Raw genomic sequence first — 18343 nt, forward strand, 5'->3', positions numbered from 1 at the left:
TAAAAAATTATTTTGAAAAAATAAAATCATGTGTATAAGAAGGTAGATTTCAAATCTCAAACAGCGATAAGTTTCTTAAAAAAAAATTTATTACATTAATAAAATTAAAATTTTGTTAACATTAACTTTAGGACGAAAGATAAATAACTAATAATAATAAAATTTTATTAAAAAATTATTTATTATATTTTTATAATTTTAATATAATAACTGAATATTTTTTAATTTCATAAAATTAACTCTAAAAAATTAAGTTAATAAATATGAAACAATTTTGTTTAATACCATAAGTACTTTTTTGTTATTTTTCAATAAAACTAAAATTTTATCTCAACAACGTGTATCAACATTTATTTCATAAATTACAAAAGCAAATTTCTAATTTTAATTAAAAGCACACCAAAAATTACTCAAACAAAAATATTCAATCATTTTATTAAAATTATACCATTCAATTCAAATTGATTGCCATTTAAGGTTTTACCACAAAAGTTGAAAAAAGGATAATTTTACTAATTATCCTTTTTATTTACTATCTATTTACTATCTTATTTATTAAAAAATTGACACAGGGTTTAAAAAACCATTATATTCACCATTTATTTATTCATATAGATCTAAAAACTTAATTAAAGTGAATCTCTCTCTCTCTCTCTCTATGTAGGGTGCAGAAATGAAACTACGGTGTGGGACTTCAAATCAGTCTTCAGTATTGTCGCAACCTAGTCATAAATTCTAGCCAATTTTCTCCTAAAGCTTCATGTAGAAGATACAAACATTATTCGATCAGCACAAAACGAAAGGAAGCCGCATGAGTAGTTAACGAAATCCTCAAAATGAAGGTTTTCCAACTGTAATTTAGAACAATATACCAAAAAGCCAAAATAATTGCTATTCGAGCCGATAAATAGATTGGATTTAGATGGGTCATAATCGAAAAATGCGCTAGACGGGAAGCACCGCTCATTATAATCAAAGCAATGAGGCTTATCTGTTTATGCCACATCCACTTCAATAATATAATGAAAGACCTCATCTATCAATCATCAACTCATAACGGGAACGCGCAGCAACATTTGTGTTTGTCCAATTTGCAGCACTTGCATATTTTGTGGTTTTGCAATTTCATAGCTAAGGAAAGATCGTGATGTGGGCAGAGATCTAAGGAGGCCATAAACGGACATATAATAATATATGTAACACTTTTATAATTGTCTTTCATTTACGAAACATGAATGATATTCTGTTGTAAGAAATTATTGAACTGACGCAAAACTCATGTCTTGAAGCGAACACTACATCTGCAATGTTCCTACTACCGAGCTGGAAATACAAGTGGTGGGGAATTATTTGTGCTATCGTAAACGTGTCACGCATGCACTTTCAAAGTCCAAATCTTCCAATCCACCCAAATAAATGTTGTCAATCATTTTTTATCCATTCCTTTTTCATTCACAAATGCTAGTATACGTGTTAAGGATAATGACTACCCAATTTAAGAAAAAAATTATACATTGATTTTAATGCTTAATTTATTTAAATATATTTTATATAAAAAATTTTACGCTATCTACTAAATAAAAATTATTATAAATATAACTTTTAAAGTGATTATTATTAAAATAATAGTTATAATAATATAATAATTTTTAATTAGACAATAATATATATTAATTTTAAAAAAAATCTTTTTTTTATTTTTTATTTAAATAACAAAATTTTTATGTTATTTCTACCTTTTTTGTTTTTTTCTCGTAAAAATAATAAATATATCACCTAATTATTTTAAAAAAATGAATTGTTTTATTCTATCAACGAGAGATAAAAGAAAAGTAAATAAGAAAACAAGGTTGGTAGAATTCCAACAAACTCATGAATCGTCTCATATCTTAATTGAACTGAATATGAAACATGTACATATCCGGGATTCTATATTTAAGATATTATATTTCCAACGTCATTTTCATGACCCACATATATACATGTTTACCGAATATATATATTATGCTTGGGATTATAATTGAAAACAATTTAAATAATTTTTTAGTCTAAATATTTCATATCCAATTTCATAGATATTATATTTATTAAACATTATAGTGCACACCATTCATTCAAACGTAATTATTTACGGCAACAATAATTACATATAGTATTTTTTTTTTTTTTTGAGATATTTGACTTGGAAAATCTTATAAGTCTCGTTTGATGAATAGAATAAAAGAATAGGATAACATAATTATTTTTTATCCTTTTATTTTTAAATCAACACAAGAATTACTCACTTGTAAAATTTTGATAAATAATTTTGCAGCTTAAAAAATAAAAATAATATAAAATTGATAACATACAAATCTCTTTGACAATTTTAGCTTAGGTGTTCCTGGGAATGCACTACATGCTACATAAGGGAATGCACTACATTTCAAATAGTATATGCAAATTTAGAAAATTGATTTCTAATTTTGAAAAATTTATTTATAAAACTTGACAGATAAATATATAAACTATTGACAAAATAACCCAAGTGTATGATTAATATTCTGTTGACTCTAATATTACTTTATAGCTTGAGATGTCACTTTATTTTGTGAACACCGATTATATTAATATATAATATTATAAAAAAATGTAATTGGATTAATTTCAAAATATAAAACATACAATTTTGATGTAAATTAAATTAATTGCGTAATTTTAAAAATTATTATTTTTGGATGAGACTTTTCTCGAAATTACATACCTAAACGCATATCTCAGGAACAAAGTCGTCTTCACATATTTTTCTTTTAGTACAACTCTCACTATAATGGAATCTTAAGTAGTAAAGTGAGAATCCCACTTTATACATGTGATTTAATACATCCATCATTAATAATAAAGATAAGTAAACAGGCCAACCCAACTAATATAAGATTAGTCGTGATAGACAGTCATTAAACAAATCAAATCCAGTTGGCCCACAAAATAAATGGGTACATAAGCCCACTTTGACCTACAAGTAAGCAGGTCAACTTGTTTTACTATCAAAATATATTAAAATATTTTAAAACATATATATGAACAAATAATAAAAAGTAATATATTTGGAATTCAAACTTTATGAATGAAAAAAATTATCGCCGAAAGAGATACTCCATCGTAATGTGAATATTTTCAACTTAAAGAGGAATTTTTGAACTCGTTGAATCACTTATTTTTGTATTTGAATTTAAAAATAAATTAATAAATAAAACTGAACAACCTATTATTTTATATCTAAATAATTTTTTAAAATAAAAAACAAATCCGAAGGTTTAGGATTTAGGATTTATCGTATGATATTTACATATTAAGTCGTGCGCTATGGCACACAAAAATAGTTTCAATGAAAAATTTATACGAATAATATTTGGCACTATTTTTTTCAACGTATACTTTTCTAACGAGACTAACCATAATCAATCTCAATAACCCTCATAATAATCAATTTGACTCTGCCTGCATTGTCATTCTCACATGGAAATTTTTTATTTTTTTTTTGTCTTTTCTGGTTATCATTTTCCTTACATAATAATTAGTTAAAATTTGTCTTTTTTCAAAAAATAAAATAAAATAACGAAAACACGATTTGTTTATGGACTAAAGCAACAGGACTAACTACTCCAATCATACATAACTAAACACCTAATTAACTAGAAATGTTCACTTATTTTTAAATAGGTAAAATTAATAAAAAAAATCAATTAAAATCCTTCTGCATATATTATTTATGAAACACAAACTAACGCTGTGAATATGGACTACAGCTCACGCATAAAATTTATTACACAATTCTATTTTTTCAAAACTTTATATTTAATAAGCTTACTTTAGTATTAGGCCATAATATATGGAAAAAAAAGTAAGTTAGGTCAGGATTAGAGGTAGATTAGTCTATTTTTTAGAGAATAATTAATAATTATTATTATTTTAATAAAAACACATATGCTTGTTTATTTTTTCATTAAATTATTTTATTTAAAATTAATTAAATTTATATTTTATATATAAAAATATATTTATAAAATTATATGAACAAAAATTATTACTATAATTTAATAATCATCAATAATATACACAAAAATTAAATAAATATGTAATTTAATATTATAATAAATTATAATAGTTTATTTAATATTATTTAATAATGATAATTCATTATAAATATTAATAATATAAAAATTTAATTATTCTTTATTTTTTTTAAGAAATTTTATTTTTCTATAAATTTATAGTATAAAATATGTTATATTAAATAAATATTTTTAATAAATTATAATAATTTTTTAAAAGTAATACATGGAATATTAATTACTCAAGTAAAAATAATAAATATAAATTATTAAATTTTATTTACATGATAATTACACAATTTTAAATAATTGTGTGACTATTAATTAGATTTTAATTTAATCATTCATATATATAATTTGAGTCTTTCATTTAACTTAGAATCTAATGGATTATAATTTATTACTTCACTAACTATTAGATTTAAGTTAAATAAAATGCTTAAATTAAGTGTAAGAATTTTTAAACTTACACTAATATAAAAAAATCATTTCTTATATATAATATGTGTGTGAATTTATATTCATGTTAGCAATGTTTTTATACCATCAATATTTTTACATAAAATATAATTTAATTAACTAAATTAAATTTTAAATTATAATTATATATTATTTTAATTGTTTATAAAAAATTATTAAAATTAAATAATTATAATAACCATCCATATGAACAATAATTCCCTATGTCAAAATTTGTCAAACCATAATATATGGGAGATAAAGTTTTAATGTAATTGTATTCTTTAAAACTGAAACTAGGGATTTTTTCTATTAAGGTGGAGTAGGCCTTGGTCGGTCATAATTTAACAGTGCGAGAGCGTTGATACGTTTTGAAGGGAGAGAAAGACAATAAAGGTAATAAATAATAGTAATAAAAAAGAAAAAGAGAAAAGAGCATAAGATGCGTGGAAGAAATGAGGTACCAAAGTGAGAAGATAAATTTGAACAGGAAAATTAACGAGGAAAAGAGGGTAAAATAAGGTGACGTGAGATTCATTGAGGAGAGAAAAGAGACGCAAGAGAGGAAGTTGAAGTTGAACTGGAGAGGAAGAGAAATGCCTGGTGTAAGGGAGGCAATGATTCAGACACCCCCACGACATCTCACCCTCTCCCAAACTCCAACCTTCTGCACTACTTAATTACTCTCTCTCACCTCTTTAAGAATTCATATTCACCCTCCCAAATTCAATTTGTTAATTCCTCTCTTCTTCTTCTTCTTCTTCTTCTACTCGAAAGAGAGAGAGAGAGAGAGATGCGAAGCATGGCAAGCTCGCCTTCTCCACGAGGCATTGCAGCCATCGTTGGTGTAGGCCCCAATCTCGGCCTCTCCATCGCTCGCAAGTTCGCTCACGAAGGCTACACCGTTGCCATCCTCGCTCGTGACTTGGGTAAAATCAATTAATACTACCACGCACTTGTTAATTCATACAATACAACAAAATAAAAAGCCTATCTCTTTTATTAGTTTTTATGTTTGATTATGCAATCTACAGTGTAGTATGGTATGATAGATGAAAATTGATTCACAGGGAGGTTGTCGAGATTCGCGGACGAAATAGCTCGGGAGGAGAAGGCACAGGTGTTCGCGATACGAATAGACTGTTCGGATTCGAGAAGCGTGAGGGAAGCATTCGAAGGAGTGCTATCTCTAGGATTCGTGGAAGTTTTGGTGTACAATGCTTACCAACCACTCCCTTGGTATCCAACCTCCTTCCAAGACATTCGCCTTCATTCCTTCGAAAAATCCCTCGCCGTTTCATCCGTTGGCGCTTTCCACTGCGCTCAACAGGTACCTGTCCTCACCCCTTCAATAAATAATGTATAAAACCTTATTATAATGAGATATTTTTTATGTATTCATGAATGAGTGAATAATCTTACTACTTTTTTGTTGATAGTAATTAATAACGATCGTTTATGTTTGATGGTGAAATGAATGAAATAAGGTGCTGCCGGGGATGGTTGAAAGAGGAAAAGGAACGATTCTCTTTACTGGTTGTTCCGCTTCGCTGAATGGCATTGCTGGACACGCTGAACTATGTAAATACGATTCTGTTTAATTCGTTTCTTTTTAAAATGGATTTTTTTTATTTGTTAATTAGTTGTATGATTAAATTGAGGTTAATGAAATTAATTTGTGAGAACACTGCACCCAATCCAATGGGGGGGATGAGACAGGCTGTGGGAAATTCGCTTTGAGAGCACTATCGCAATGCCTTGCAAGGGAATTTCAACCTCAAGGAGTGCACGTAGCTCATGTTATCATCGACGGTCTCATTGGCCCACCCAGGTAATTAAATTCGTTAATTTCTTCCTCCACAGATCCCTCCCCTTATCCTGGTATAATTAAATTAAAATAATGCTAAGCTAATTAATCAGCTTGTATCATGCTTAATTACTGATTAAATGGTATTCGATTATTAATGAGTAAAAAATGAAAATGAAAAGAAGAAGAAGAAGATGATTTGCATGTTGTGGGGCGCAGAGGAACAACGTTAACGACGTCGTGGCAGAGAGGTAATTCGGTGGGGGAGCAAAGCAGTGGAGTGGTGGGAGGAGGAGGAGGTGAGGGTACAATGGATCCAGACGCATTGGCTCAAACTTTCTGGCACTTGCACGTTCAAGACCGAAACGCTTGGACCCAGGAGATGGATCTTCGTTCCTCTTCTGCTAGATTCTTCTAGTTTTCCTCAATTATGAATCAACTCTGACGTCAGGACATGAACAAAGAATTAATGATGTTTCCAATCAAATGATGATGTTGGGTTGGGACTTGGCGGTGTGCGCGCTAAATATTATGTGTATAAATTAAAGGCTATACGGTGCGTCTTTGTGTCCAGTAATTACTGTTTTCCAATTTTTAGACACTGAAATTACTAAAAGAAAAGGATATCATATGATCCATTTGTGTATTGATTTGGATTATTCTCTCTTGTCCAAATATGTATGGATTTTACAAAATCATGATTAATGACTAACTTGTCGGCAATGGGTCAAGTTGGTTTGGAAGGGAGTGGGCGTCGAACAACACTGTGGGCCCAGCGGGGGAGAAGTTAAGGGGAGCGAAGGAGTGGGATGGGGACATTGATGCATGGATAAAAGCAGGAATTCGTGTTCTAATTTTGGACACAAAAACTATGTGTACTTGCTTGAATCTCCTAAAGTATTCAACTTTCTCTGTTGTTATTTTCATGCTATTTCTTTATGTTCTAAACCAATTCAACTTATTATGATAATCAGTTCATGTTCTGTTGCTTCTTATTATTAGGAGTTAACTTTATGTTCGTTCTTAGTTATTTTTTGTTTATACGTTATCTATCATTTTTATTCTTCTTCTGTATATATAGACCCTTCATTGTGGTCAACATGACAGATTCAATCATTCATGAGATTCAATACTTATACATACAGGATTCAATAAAATGAAATTAGTATTATAATTCTTTATTTTTTAACTCTTTTTTATGTTTTTTCATTTTTTTTATTTTGTGTCAAGTTTATTTTTTCGTTTACTTTTGTTATAACGATGTTAAATTTCTTCATTAGTCGGCTGGAATCTTGACGTAACTTGGATTAGTTACCTTTATTAGATCTATTATGAATGTCTGTTTCAAGCTATAAAACTTGGTTTCTCGTGCAAATTTGATTAAGGCTTTTATCGATCTTGATAAAAGAAATGTTTTAACATTAAAATTGAATTGAATCATGTCACAATGGAAAGAATTTATTTTTACTCTATCGAACCTAGGGATTTCAAAACTTAAATCTAAAATACTGAATCTTATTTTTTATCCATGAATCAACATGAGATGTTTCTTGGATGTTTTTGACTGAATTACTCAAGCTATTCATTAAACCAAAATAGCATCATGGTTTTGTTAGTGTCTTTGTTCTTCGTCAAAATCATTATAATCATGCAAAGTTCCATTTATCTTAGATCGATGAAGTTGTTTTATGGTTTTGGGTATTCAATTATATGAAAAATCCAGTTTTCAAATTTCAAAACAATCCTTCATGATAGCTTATAGTGAGACAACTTAGATTTTGATGATATGATTTTGGGCATACATTCAAGGACTCCTTGAAGCTCAAAGAAATAAAGATAAAAAATAAATAAATTTAAAGATGCAATAAACAAAAGTAAGATACGTGGCCTCCAAGGCTCAGAATTAAACTAGAAGTCTAAACTAAAATTTTTGAAACAAATTACAATTGGGTCAAGTTAGATAGACTTAAAAGAATTAGTAGAGAATTGTGAGTTTAAATTATGAAAAAAAAAACTTTTGTACTTCACTTTGTAATTTTTAAATAATACATAATTTTTGACAATTTAATTAATTAATGTCAAATAGCTCATTCTATTACTCAAAAATAAAAAATCACACATAAAATCTAATATTAAAAAACAAAATACTAATTTTAAAATTAGTTAAATCTGTCTATTAAATTATTTTATATTATTTTTATAATTATATATATCAAATTTTATAGAATTATATGTCATCTAAAATTTAATAATTATTTATATTTTAAAAATATTATACTTATTTAAATAAAATAATATGACAAAAATACTTATTAATTTATCTGATAGAGATTAGTTCAAATAAAAAACAGTTTATTATTATTTAAGTAAAATTTTAAGTTTGAATGTAAAATTTTTTTAATAATAAACTCATTTACCATATTTAGTTACATGACTCAGATATAATTTAGATTAAAATAAAAAATAATTATTAATTTTATTTTTTATAAACTTTATCTGCCGGTAACAAATTTACAAGTGTGTAAATTTATCTATTGATTTGGGTAGATTCTAAGTGTTTAAAAAAATCTAGAACAAGTATAAGAAAATAGAAATATGGATTGGGTTTCTTTGATTTTGGAGAAAGAATGGAAATTGGAAGAGAGAGAAAGGTGAAGGGAAGCAATGGGTGACAGAAGGGTGATAGGTGAGGGGTCAAAAAGCGACGAATGCGTCAAGTATTGGAGGAGGCGTCATATATGTTGGGGCATAGGAGGGGCGGTGACAGCTACAGTGAATAAGAAAGACGGTTCCACCACATGAAATGGTTGGCGCAATGGGAGTGTTGCATGATTGCTTATTTCTTTATTTGTAGTTCATACAACCATATCATGATTGGGAAGCTATGATTCATATCTGCATAGACAGGTCCCAACTCGTATCTGAAAAGTTTAATTACAGCAACGTCTCCACAATCACTCATTAATGCCTCTGTTGACTTCTTCCATATCTTAGCTCCTGTTTTCATTACAATCAACTGCTCTGCCACACAAAAATAATTCTTTTTTGGCAAAAAAAACACACTGCAATTAAAACTTGTCCCATTAAGAATGAGACTTATGAGTTGACTTCTGTTTCCTTGTTTACACGCACACTAATATTTCTGAGAAAAAAAATATATTAACATCAACTAATGAAAAAAAAAACTAGAATATCTTGATAGATATTTGGTAATTTTTATTTTTTTTATCAATCTCATTATTCATGGTAATTAACTTGGGGTGAAACTCAATCACAAATCTCAATCCACATACTTACCTATGATAAACTATAATTCCGTTTAGATAAACTTTTAAATAAATAACTATAGAAGAAAAACTAATATAAAAAAATAAAATTTTTTATAAACTAAAAATAATTTATACTCCTCAAATTTTAAAGAAATAAAATAAAAGAATAAAAAACAATTAATTTTAATTTATAAATAAATTTTATTTATTTTACTATTTATTTTTTAAACTTTTATAAGTAAAAAAAAAATCCAAATTAGACCTATATTTTTATTATTATTAAAGGTAGAGGTAGTAATATATATATATATATATATATATATATATATATATATATATATATATGTGTGTGTGTGTGTGTGTGTGTGTGTGTGTGTGTGTGTGGGAAAATGTTTCTTGAGGATTGACCATAAATTTTCTTTCCTTTTATTTTTGAAGTATAATTTAGAGAGATATACATATGAAAAAAATTAAAAATAAGTAAGAATTAGAGATAATAATAACCAATATTATGTGTACGATATCAATGGCATTTTTGTTAATATTAATAAATTATAAATTATAATTTTTTGTTATAACATTTTATTTTACCAATACATTTTATTTTACTATATAAGTTTTTATTATATACTTTTAGATAAACATTGAAAATATAAATTAATAACGTATAACTATTATTAATAATCTTAATAAATTAGTTATTTATTTCTTATATAGAATTAAAAATAGCACTTCCTTATATAGTATCTTTCTTTCTTTTTTAAATCATATTACAGGATTACTTAGCATATTCATCACGTTCCTCTCTTTCTTTTCATTTTTCACCCCTCAATTTTCTGCCTCTTGCGCTCCAAAACCAAGATATGCATGCAAGTACAACGCTGAAATTTATCGATTCAACTTTCTTGGGGATATATATACTCTGTGATGTGATGGCTTGCTTCCCCAGCCCTTTCCGGATGGATCGTGTTATGAAATTCAGAATCTATCCGTATTTTTCGTGGGGGAAAAGCTTCAATAGTATCGTTATTCCTTGGCTCAATTGGAAGAATCCCTGCTCTGTATATAAACAATAATAAAAGGCGGTTTGAGATTCAAAGATGTTAAAGCCAAGAATACTTCTATGCTGGCAAAAGAAGGCTAATTTCGAGAATAATTGTTGGGCATGAAAGAGAGTATCTGCTTGTGGTTAACTAGAGTCTAGAGTGTTCCGAGGAAAAATATTTCCTCTTCTCTAATTTCATGGATACAAGTATAGATACATCACAAGGTATGGAGAATCATAAACAGTACATCAATATTTGCCATTTTCAGATTGGGGATATAACAGGAAAGATAAATATTATAACATGTTTGGTTCAACTTAAATTTATAGCAATAATATTTTTTTTTAAGTTAAAAGAAATAAAGGATTTAATTTTTTAAAAACAAGTGAAACTAAATATGAATTTACACAGTTTATATCAACCAGCTGAGATGACTTTCCCATTCTTGGGGTCATAAATTATAGTGTGATTAATATTATAAGTTACAGAGGAGACACGGAAATGGAAGGGGCAACAATTATGGAGTAAAATAGGAAAGTTGAAGGCCCCACCAAAGACGGGGTTCCTTTTTGTGGGGTTTCTTGGAAGGGGCTACTGCTTTGAATACTAACTGGCAGAGACATTTATTGACAGAGACTGTGCTATATGTAGTGGGTCGTGATGAGACGGACGTTCATGGCCATTCGTTCTACCAATTTGGAGCCTCTCACCCCCAAAGCATGTAACCATTAATGTTGTAGCCATTTCAATATTTGAATGGTGATTTCAAATGCTAAGTCATACAGAGACTGCTTTTAATTGCTTAAATATTCTTCATTGTTGGTGGCTAGAGATGGCAATAGGTAGGTAGTAATGCAAGTTGATTCTTATTTTTTATTTTTAAAACTATTTATGACTTTTTTTATACTTGCTAGGTAATCACTTTAATTTTGTTTTTATATTTGTTGAGTATCTAATTTTTTAAATTAAAATAGAACAATTTCTTACTAATTAATTAAAATATATTTTTTAATATTTTTTATAAATTAAAAAAGTATAAATATAATTATGAAATAAATAAAACTTTTTAAAGACCTAATTAATTAGTCTGAATTAAAATATAAGTTTTTACTCAAGGCTTTAATTTAAAAGAGCATGCTAGGAAATAACTAAAGTTAGTACTTCATATATTTAATAAATTTAATTGACTTTTAAAAGTTAGTTCAAATTATCTTTAACTCTTATAAAGAATATTTTGATTCTATTGTCAATACCAGGTATCTTAATACAACCTTCATATTTAAGATTGAACATTTAAACATTTACACGAGTGACTTAACAAAATATATGGAGACAACTCAACATTTATACCAGATACACCATGATATCATGTTAAAAATTTTAAACTTAGTTCACTCTTAAGAGCTAACTTATAAGAGGATGATGACTATCTTAACTCTTATCCTTGTAGTCAATGAGAATTGTGTAAATTTGTTACTTATTGTATATCTACTCCAAAAATTATGACTTAAATTATAATTTGATCTAATCAATTAATTCTCACATAAATTAGAATTAGGATACAATGACTTTTATGACAAAGTTCATGTGATACGGGTATATCAAATTCAAATCTAATCTGATATGAGTATATCAACTTCACATCTAATATTATTGCACAAATATATGACATTATTATATTCTGAGGCAATATTTATGTGTATGTTGTAACGAGTGAAAGAATATATGTATATATTTAACTCGCTAATATATGAATTAAAATAAGATAATTACAGGTGTATTTTAGGAATGAGAGGAGGTTGTAATATCGCCTCCTCACTTATGTGTATATATATGGATATATTCTGATCAAAGAAACACATGAAAAATTATCAAGATATTTTAGCATTCTGTCATTATAAAATAAGCTTAAAACTTTATTATAATTATCTTTAATAATTTAATTTTATATAATATCATGTAAATAGTTTTAAATTTAAGGTACGATGCATAGGCATGCATGTGCTAACAGCAGTGGAAAGTGACATTACACATAAGGAAGAAAAGGAGAGTTGGAAGAACTTGGCTTTGATGGCATAGGTGGTTGCAAATGCATAACTTGGCTTTGAATGGGTTCTTTTGGGGTGGGGGGGGGGGGGGAGGAAAGGAAACCTTGGACACCCATCGTTCCAAAGGAATTATGCTCAGTTTTTTTTTTATATCAACTTTTTCCTACTGTTTGAAATAACACTAGGGATTATTGAAATAGGCTTAATTTAGATTAAGTATTTAATAAGTATTTACAGGAGACTAAAATAAAAAAATAAAAAAAATCAAAATAATTAAACTATTTTATAATTTAAAATAAACTTATGATTCTTTATATTTTTGAAAATTCTCTTATTTAACTTTTCTAAAACATGAAATGCATAAGCTGATTTTACTTTATGAAAAAAATTCTATCAATTTTATTTTCTTATTTCTTTCTTAGTGTTTGCTTTAAGTATTTATCCAAACTGAACTATGATGTGTGAAATTTAAGGAGTTATTCACAAGTAATGGTAAAGTCTATTCCGAACCATAAAAAGGGTAACGGTGCCCATCAAATAAGACCAGTGGAGTATTGATTTTTTGTTAAACGTGCCCAAGTTCTGAGTTTGAACCTTTACTGATCAAACCAGTTTATCATATGATCACATCCAATTCAACAGTTTTTAGTTTCAATCAATTAGTTTAAGAACCTAGACCATACCAGCTAGTGATGTAGTTTTCCAAAACTATGCTGATACTAACGATCTTATTTTAGATACGAGAATTGTCAGTGGGAGTGATCCCATTAACATTTTGTACGCCCCACTAGCCCTCTACTTTTAAGTGTAATATTATAAGAGTTTCTAGTGTTGTTCTCAAATTAAAAATGAAGTTTCACTCTAACAATGTTTGTCAACTTTTAATGTTTATAAATTATTGAGAGGAAACTTAAATATTAATTGAAAAACAACACAAAGTATCTATCTATGATACTGCATCTAAGTTTTGTCCAAGTCATTATATCTGCTGTAAACATTACAAAACATTCAGCATCTAGTTTTGTTTTACATCTAAGTTTGAAGTTTCCCTCATATTAACGTGCGAAGGCTTTGTGTATATATATGGTTCTCACTTCCTTTGCCCATTTTTTTAAGATACAGCAACAAACCTTTGTCTCACTATTGGTGAAGACAGCTACATAAAGTGTTCATTTTTTTTAAGACACCTGTTATTATTAGCAATTTTCAGTTCAGGAATCATATAGCTAATCTGCTGCTCCTGCTAGTTCCTTAATACATTAGCAACTACATACTATTCAGCACCTGTACACGATCAAACAAAGCTAGAGAACTCTAGAAAGTAGAAACTTCTTTCATTCAACTCTGGGATGCAATGCAATGAATTTGTATTTGGACAAGAATGATACTCCTCAATCGTGAATCTCTGAACACGTTGGAATATTAAGTAACAATCACAAAATACTATGACTTGCACCTTAGCACACTACAACTTTACAGTGGAAAATATAAATGCCTGTAGGAGCAGGTTTGACCTGTTCCAAATGTACAAGAGCCCTAGTATAAAACGTGGGGCAGAATCCCTGATGATTTATGTTGAGTATAATCCGACAGTGGCGAAGATCCCTTGATGATAGGACCGTGATGTTGGACAGCATTTTATCGGCCAGATTATCATAATCGTAAGTATAATTGAGCACACTTGAATCTTCTGACACAGGGTTTCCAAACTTACTAGTGAGGTTTTGCAAGACTTCGAGATGGACCATGCAACAATTTAACAAACCCAAGGAAGCTCAACTTTCCATCGGTGTGCCTAATCCAGTCATGAAGAACGGCATGAACAGGGACAGATGGACCAAGGCCAAGCTCCTAATTATTTAGTCAAGACCATACATGAGAATCGAATTTCCAAACTATAAAAGTTGGTTTTAGATAAATTGAAACTCAAACTAATATAATAAATAACTGTTAATAAAAAGCCAAAATAGATTAACCATAAAATATTGCATCAACTGAAGCTAATTTCTTCCAATATATCCACTCCACCGTTGTGATTTAAGCTTTAATCAATTTAAAGATTACTAGGCTGCTGGATATTGTAACCCACTAAAGTTGGAAATTGTCAGATATCTTTAAAAAAAAAGGTCGACACAGTAATATTATTAATACTAAGAATTCCTATGGCATGTATACATAAACTATCATCATAGTTATAGTCAAATCAAGCATACCGAAGCTAGTTCCTCAATGACTATAGCCCTGTTTCCATCTTTTTCAAAAAGTTCATAGGCACAGCGTGCATGTTGCTCCCACCGGTCAAGTGCTTCAAGTTGATGAACACTAAGTGCAGCTGCACAGAACTCGTCAAAAGCCATTCTTCTATATTGCAATGCTTTAAGCTGCCACCCAAAATCACTTGTATCAATAACCATTAACCAGTATATGCGAAAAATTTAAAATATCATTTGAATCATGTGTAGAGGCATTCCAAAGTCCAATCAAAGCACTTACTGATGCCAGAAAATCAGGAATGCGTGACTCCTTCATAGCATCAGTTGCATTCTTCATCAAGGCCTGGCCAGCTCAAATTTATGAGATTTCAAATATCATCCTCTCAATATAGTGTATAAAAAGATTTGGAAAGAAACAAACCGCTTTGATATTTTCCAAGCTAATGGTGTTATTTTTGTTTGGCTCTAATAGCGCAAACTGCTCCTTCAAATATTGCTGCTCTTCAATAGCTAATGTCTTAGACAAAGCCTGTCCCAATGCCCATGAAAATAAAATACTACTAAGTTATTGGGAAACATACAGGTAGCGTGATCAACAAAAGGAATGAGGAACAGTACCAATAAAATTAGAGAAAAAAATCAACTGAAAAACGATGTTCAAGTCATCCCTAACAGTTCTAAAGATAATCAATGCATGTGTAGCTTTCTTTTTCCATCTCTACTTAGATTGGTTTATTATTACTCAGATTATTCATGCAACGACCAACTCAGATTGATTTTAAACATTCAGTAAATAAACTCTTGCATAAGTAGTACACCGATTAAGAAGTTGAAGAGTATGAAACCAATTGAGAGAATGGTTCCATCCAGTAGTAAAAATCAAAAGGGAAGAACCGAAGGTTATGTAGTTTACCAAAAGGTTCTTTTCTATTCAATATTAAGATGTTTAAAGCAAGTTCAAAATAAATATACCCTTAAAGCTGCTTTTCGTAGAGAAGAGGAACGCATATATGACTTCATGAGTTTGAACACTAGAATATCCACGGGTACTTTTACATCCTTATAATTTTTAATCCATGGATGACCTGCAGTATACCCCTGTAAGGAATAGAATAGAATATAAGAAAAACCAAGACCGTCAAATGATAGATGAGACACTCACCTAATGCCTGTGCTGCGGTCATTCTTTTCCTTGGATCTTTATTTAGAAGTCGCTTAACAAAATCCTTTGCCTCATCTGATAAAGAAGGCCAAGGTGGTTCATCAAAACTTGGATCAGCTTTCAATACAGCACGAAAGATCCCAGATTCAGTCCGTGCCCAAAATGGACGGCTGCCACATAATAAAATATATGCAATCACACCAATACTCCAGACATCAGCCTCTGTACTGTATGCTCTATGCAGAACTTCAGGAGCCACATAGTATGCGCTACCAACAATATCATTGAGCCTTTCATCTGTTAAGCATAACGAAAAGTCAAAACATATCCCAAACAAACGAGGACTCAACATGCAGCATGCATAAAAGGACACAAAACATACCTAGTTTGACAAAATCTGACAACCCAAAGTCTATGGCCTTCAGATCTGAGTTCTCGTCTTTGGATGTGAACAAGAAGTTCTGATCCAGAAACTACCCACCCTTAGAAGTTATACTAGATAAGAATTATAAGACAAGACCCATGAACCAAACAAAACATTACACATGTCAGCAACCATTTTATTAAGAAGGTTATAAAAGAGCATCCTAATTAATGATGAAATGTCCTTATGTTTCTCTATCTTTCTTCTCAAACAGAAATTTATTTTGCATACTGTCCTACTTCTTCCTTTTTCTTTCCCCTATTTTACATGGGAGGGGATCTCTCAATCTTATGACTCCGAAAAAACAAATTGCAACTACTAACTTCACCTCCGGTTTAAGATCGCGATGGACAACACCCTGTAGATGGCAAAATGCAACAACATTCAGTATTTGTATCATGACAGCCTTTGCATCTTCCTCCGTGTATTTCCCACCTCTGCAAAACCATACACACATCTCATAGCCACAAATCATTACACGTTCCTCTTCCAATCATAACTTTACCCCCTCAAGCATCCAAACAGCATAAACTCAAATGAATAAATATTCAATAAACAAATACCTAGACAATATTCTGTCCAAAAGCTCCCCTCCTTCACACAACCTAAGACACAAAGGGTTGAAGAAAAAGACAATTATAACCTTCACTAAAACAAGCTTAACAAAGAAGACACGTGAATCAAACCATACTCCATTACTATGTAGACATTATCATTGTCCTCATATGCATCATGAAACTGAATTAGATTCTTATGTCCAGTCAAAGCCCTCAAAATCTTCACTTCCCTTCTCACATCCTCAATGGCAATGGCAGTGGTCATCTACAATTGAAATGCACCAATCAAATCAAGCATTAACTACACAAACTTTGAGCTTGCAAATCACAAAGAGAGTGAGAGTGAGAGAGAATGTTTACGGAACCTTGGCTTTGGGGATGACCTTGACAGCCACTCGTTGGGGTTTGAATTGGGCCTTGAGAAACTTGGCAGAACAAGTGTAACCAAAGTGTCCTCTTCCAACCTCATCGCCGAGCTCAAACTTGTGCTTAAACTGTTTCGAGAATCCAAAGTTCTTGTCGAGAGCAACAACCTCTGCTGCGGAGCCTTCGGGGATTGTGGCCTCGTTTGGTTTAACGGAACCCTGACGGCGAGCAAGGACGGCCCGAATGTGCTTCGCCGGTGACGGCGGCCTGAAGAAGCGGCGAGGGGTGGTCGGCGCCGGAGACTTGCCGGAGAAGAAGTGGTGGGCGGGGCTGGGAGTGTAAAAGGGGAAAAGAGGGGATTTTTTGGGGATGGGCTTTGAGTTTTGTGCATTGGCATTGGCATTAGTGGGTGTGTGAGTGGGAGAAGAAGAAGAAGAAGAAAGAGTGGGGTTTGCACGAGGTTTCGAATTGCACAGACCCATTTTGGAATGGAATCTGTGTCAATGTGAAGTGAAGTGTTAGAGTCAAACAAATCAGTTGAAGCAGATTTGGAAGATTGGGTTTTGGAGAATTAAGGTTGATGGGGGGAAGTGGAAGAGAGTTTAAGCATAACAAATGGTTTGGTTTGGGAACGAAGTTAAACGAGAGAGAGAGAGAGACGTAGACTGTGATAATAAAAACAAGAGTTTCGTATATTTATTTGTTTTTTGTTGCAACCAACGGAAACAACTAAATTTAATTTGTTCCGTGATGTTCTTATCATCGGTGACCGAAGGTCTTGATTATTTCTTTATTTTTAGTTATAAAATTTTATTAAAAAGAGAAATATTTATTTTATATTTTTATAATTTTAATATAATAATTATTATATATGTTTAATAATTTTATTATAGGAATT

At 30.2% G+C, this 18343-nt stretch overlaps 2 protein-coding genes across 3 annotated transcripts; one reads left to right on the forward strand and one right to left on the reverse strand.

The window, feature by feature from the left end:
• Positions 1 to 5101: 5101 nt before the first annotated feature.
• LOC113858399 (ribitol 2-dehydrogenase) lies at positions 5102 to 7347 on the forward strand. The gene is made up of 5 exons (XM_027491052.1): positions 5102 to 5482; positions 5624 to 5883; positions 6041 to 6134; positions 6273 to 6384; positions 6580 to 7347. The coding sequence occupies exons 1-5, from the start codon at positions 5347 to 5349 to the stop codon at positions 6776 to 6778; spliced, it is 801 nt and encodes a 266-aa protein (XP_027346853.1). The 5' UTR covers positions 5102 to 5346; the 3' UTR covers positions 6779 to 7347.
• Positions 7348 to 14071: 6724 nt separating this feature from the next.
• LOC113857889 (CDPK-related kinase 5-like) lies at positions 14072 to 18111 on the reverse strand. 2 transcript variants are annotated; one of them, XM_027490159.1, is made up of 11 exons: positions 17445 to 18111; positions 17214 to 17344; positions 17086 to 17127; positions 16851 to 16959; positions 16481 to 16559; positions 16099 to 16395; positions 15909 to 16021; positions 15358 to 15465; positions 15217 to 15279; positions 14937 to 15104; positions 14072 to 14574 (listed from the first exon to the last, which is right to left on the reverse strand). In XM_027490159.1, the coding sequence occupies exons 1-11, from the start codon at positions 17925 to 17927 to the stop codon at positions 14437 to 14439; spliced, it is 1731 nt and encodes a 576-aa protein (XP_027345960.1). In that variant the 5' UTR covers positions 17928 to 18111; the 3' UTR covers positions 14072 to 14436. The 2 variants fall into 2 exon arrangements, with proteins under 2 accessions (XP_027345960.1, XP_027345959.1); XM_027490158.1 differs by having other exon boundaries at positions 16099 to 16442; positions 16477 to 16559.
• Positions 18112 to 18343: the final 232 nt, after the last annotated feature.

This window comes from Abrus precatorius, unplaced genomic scaffold, assembly GCF_003935025.1.
Source record: "Abrus precatorius isolate BTA unplaced genomic scaffold, Abrus_2018 Scaffold2, whole genome shotgun sequence".
NCBI lineage: Eukaryota > Viridiplantae > Streptophyta > Magnoliopsida > Fabales > Fabaceae > Abrus > Abrus precatorius.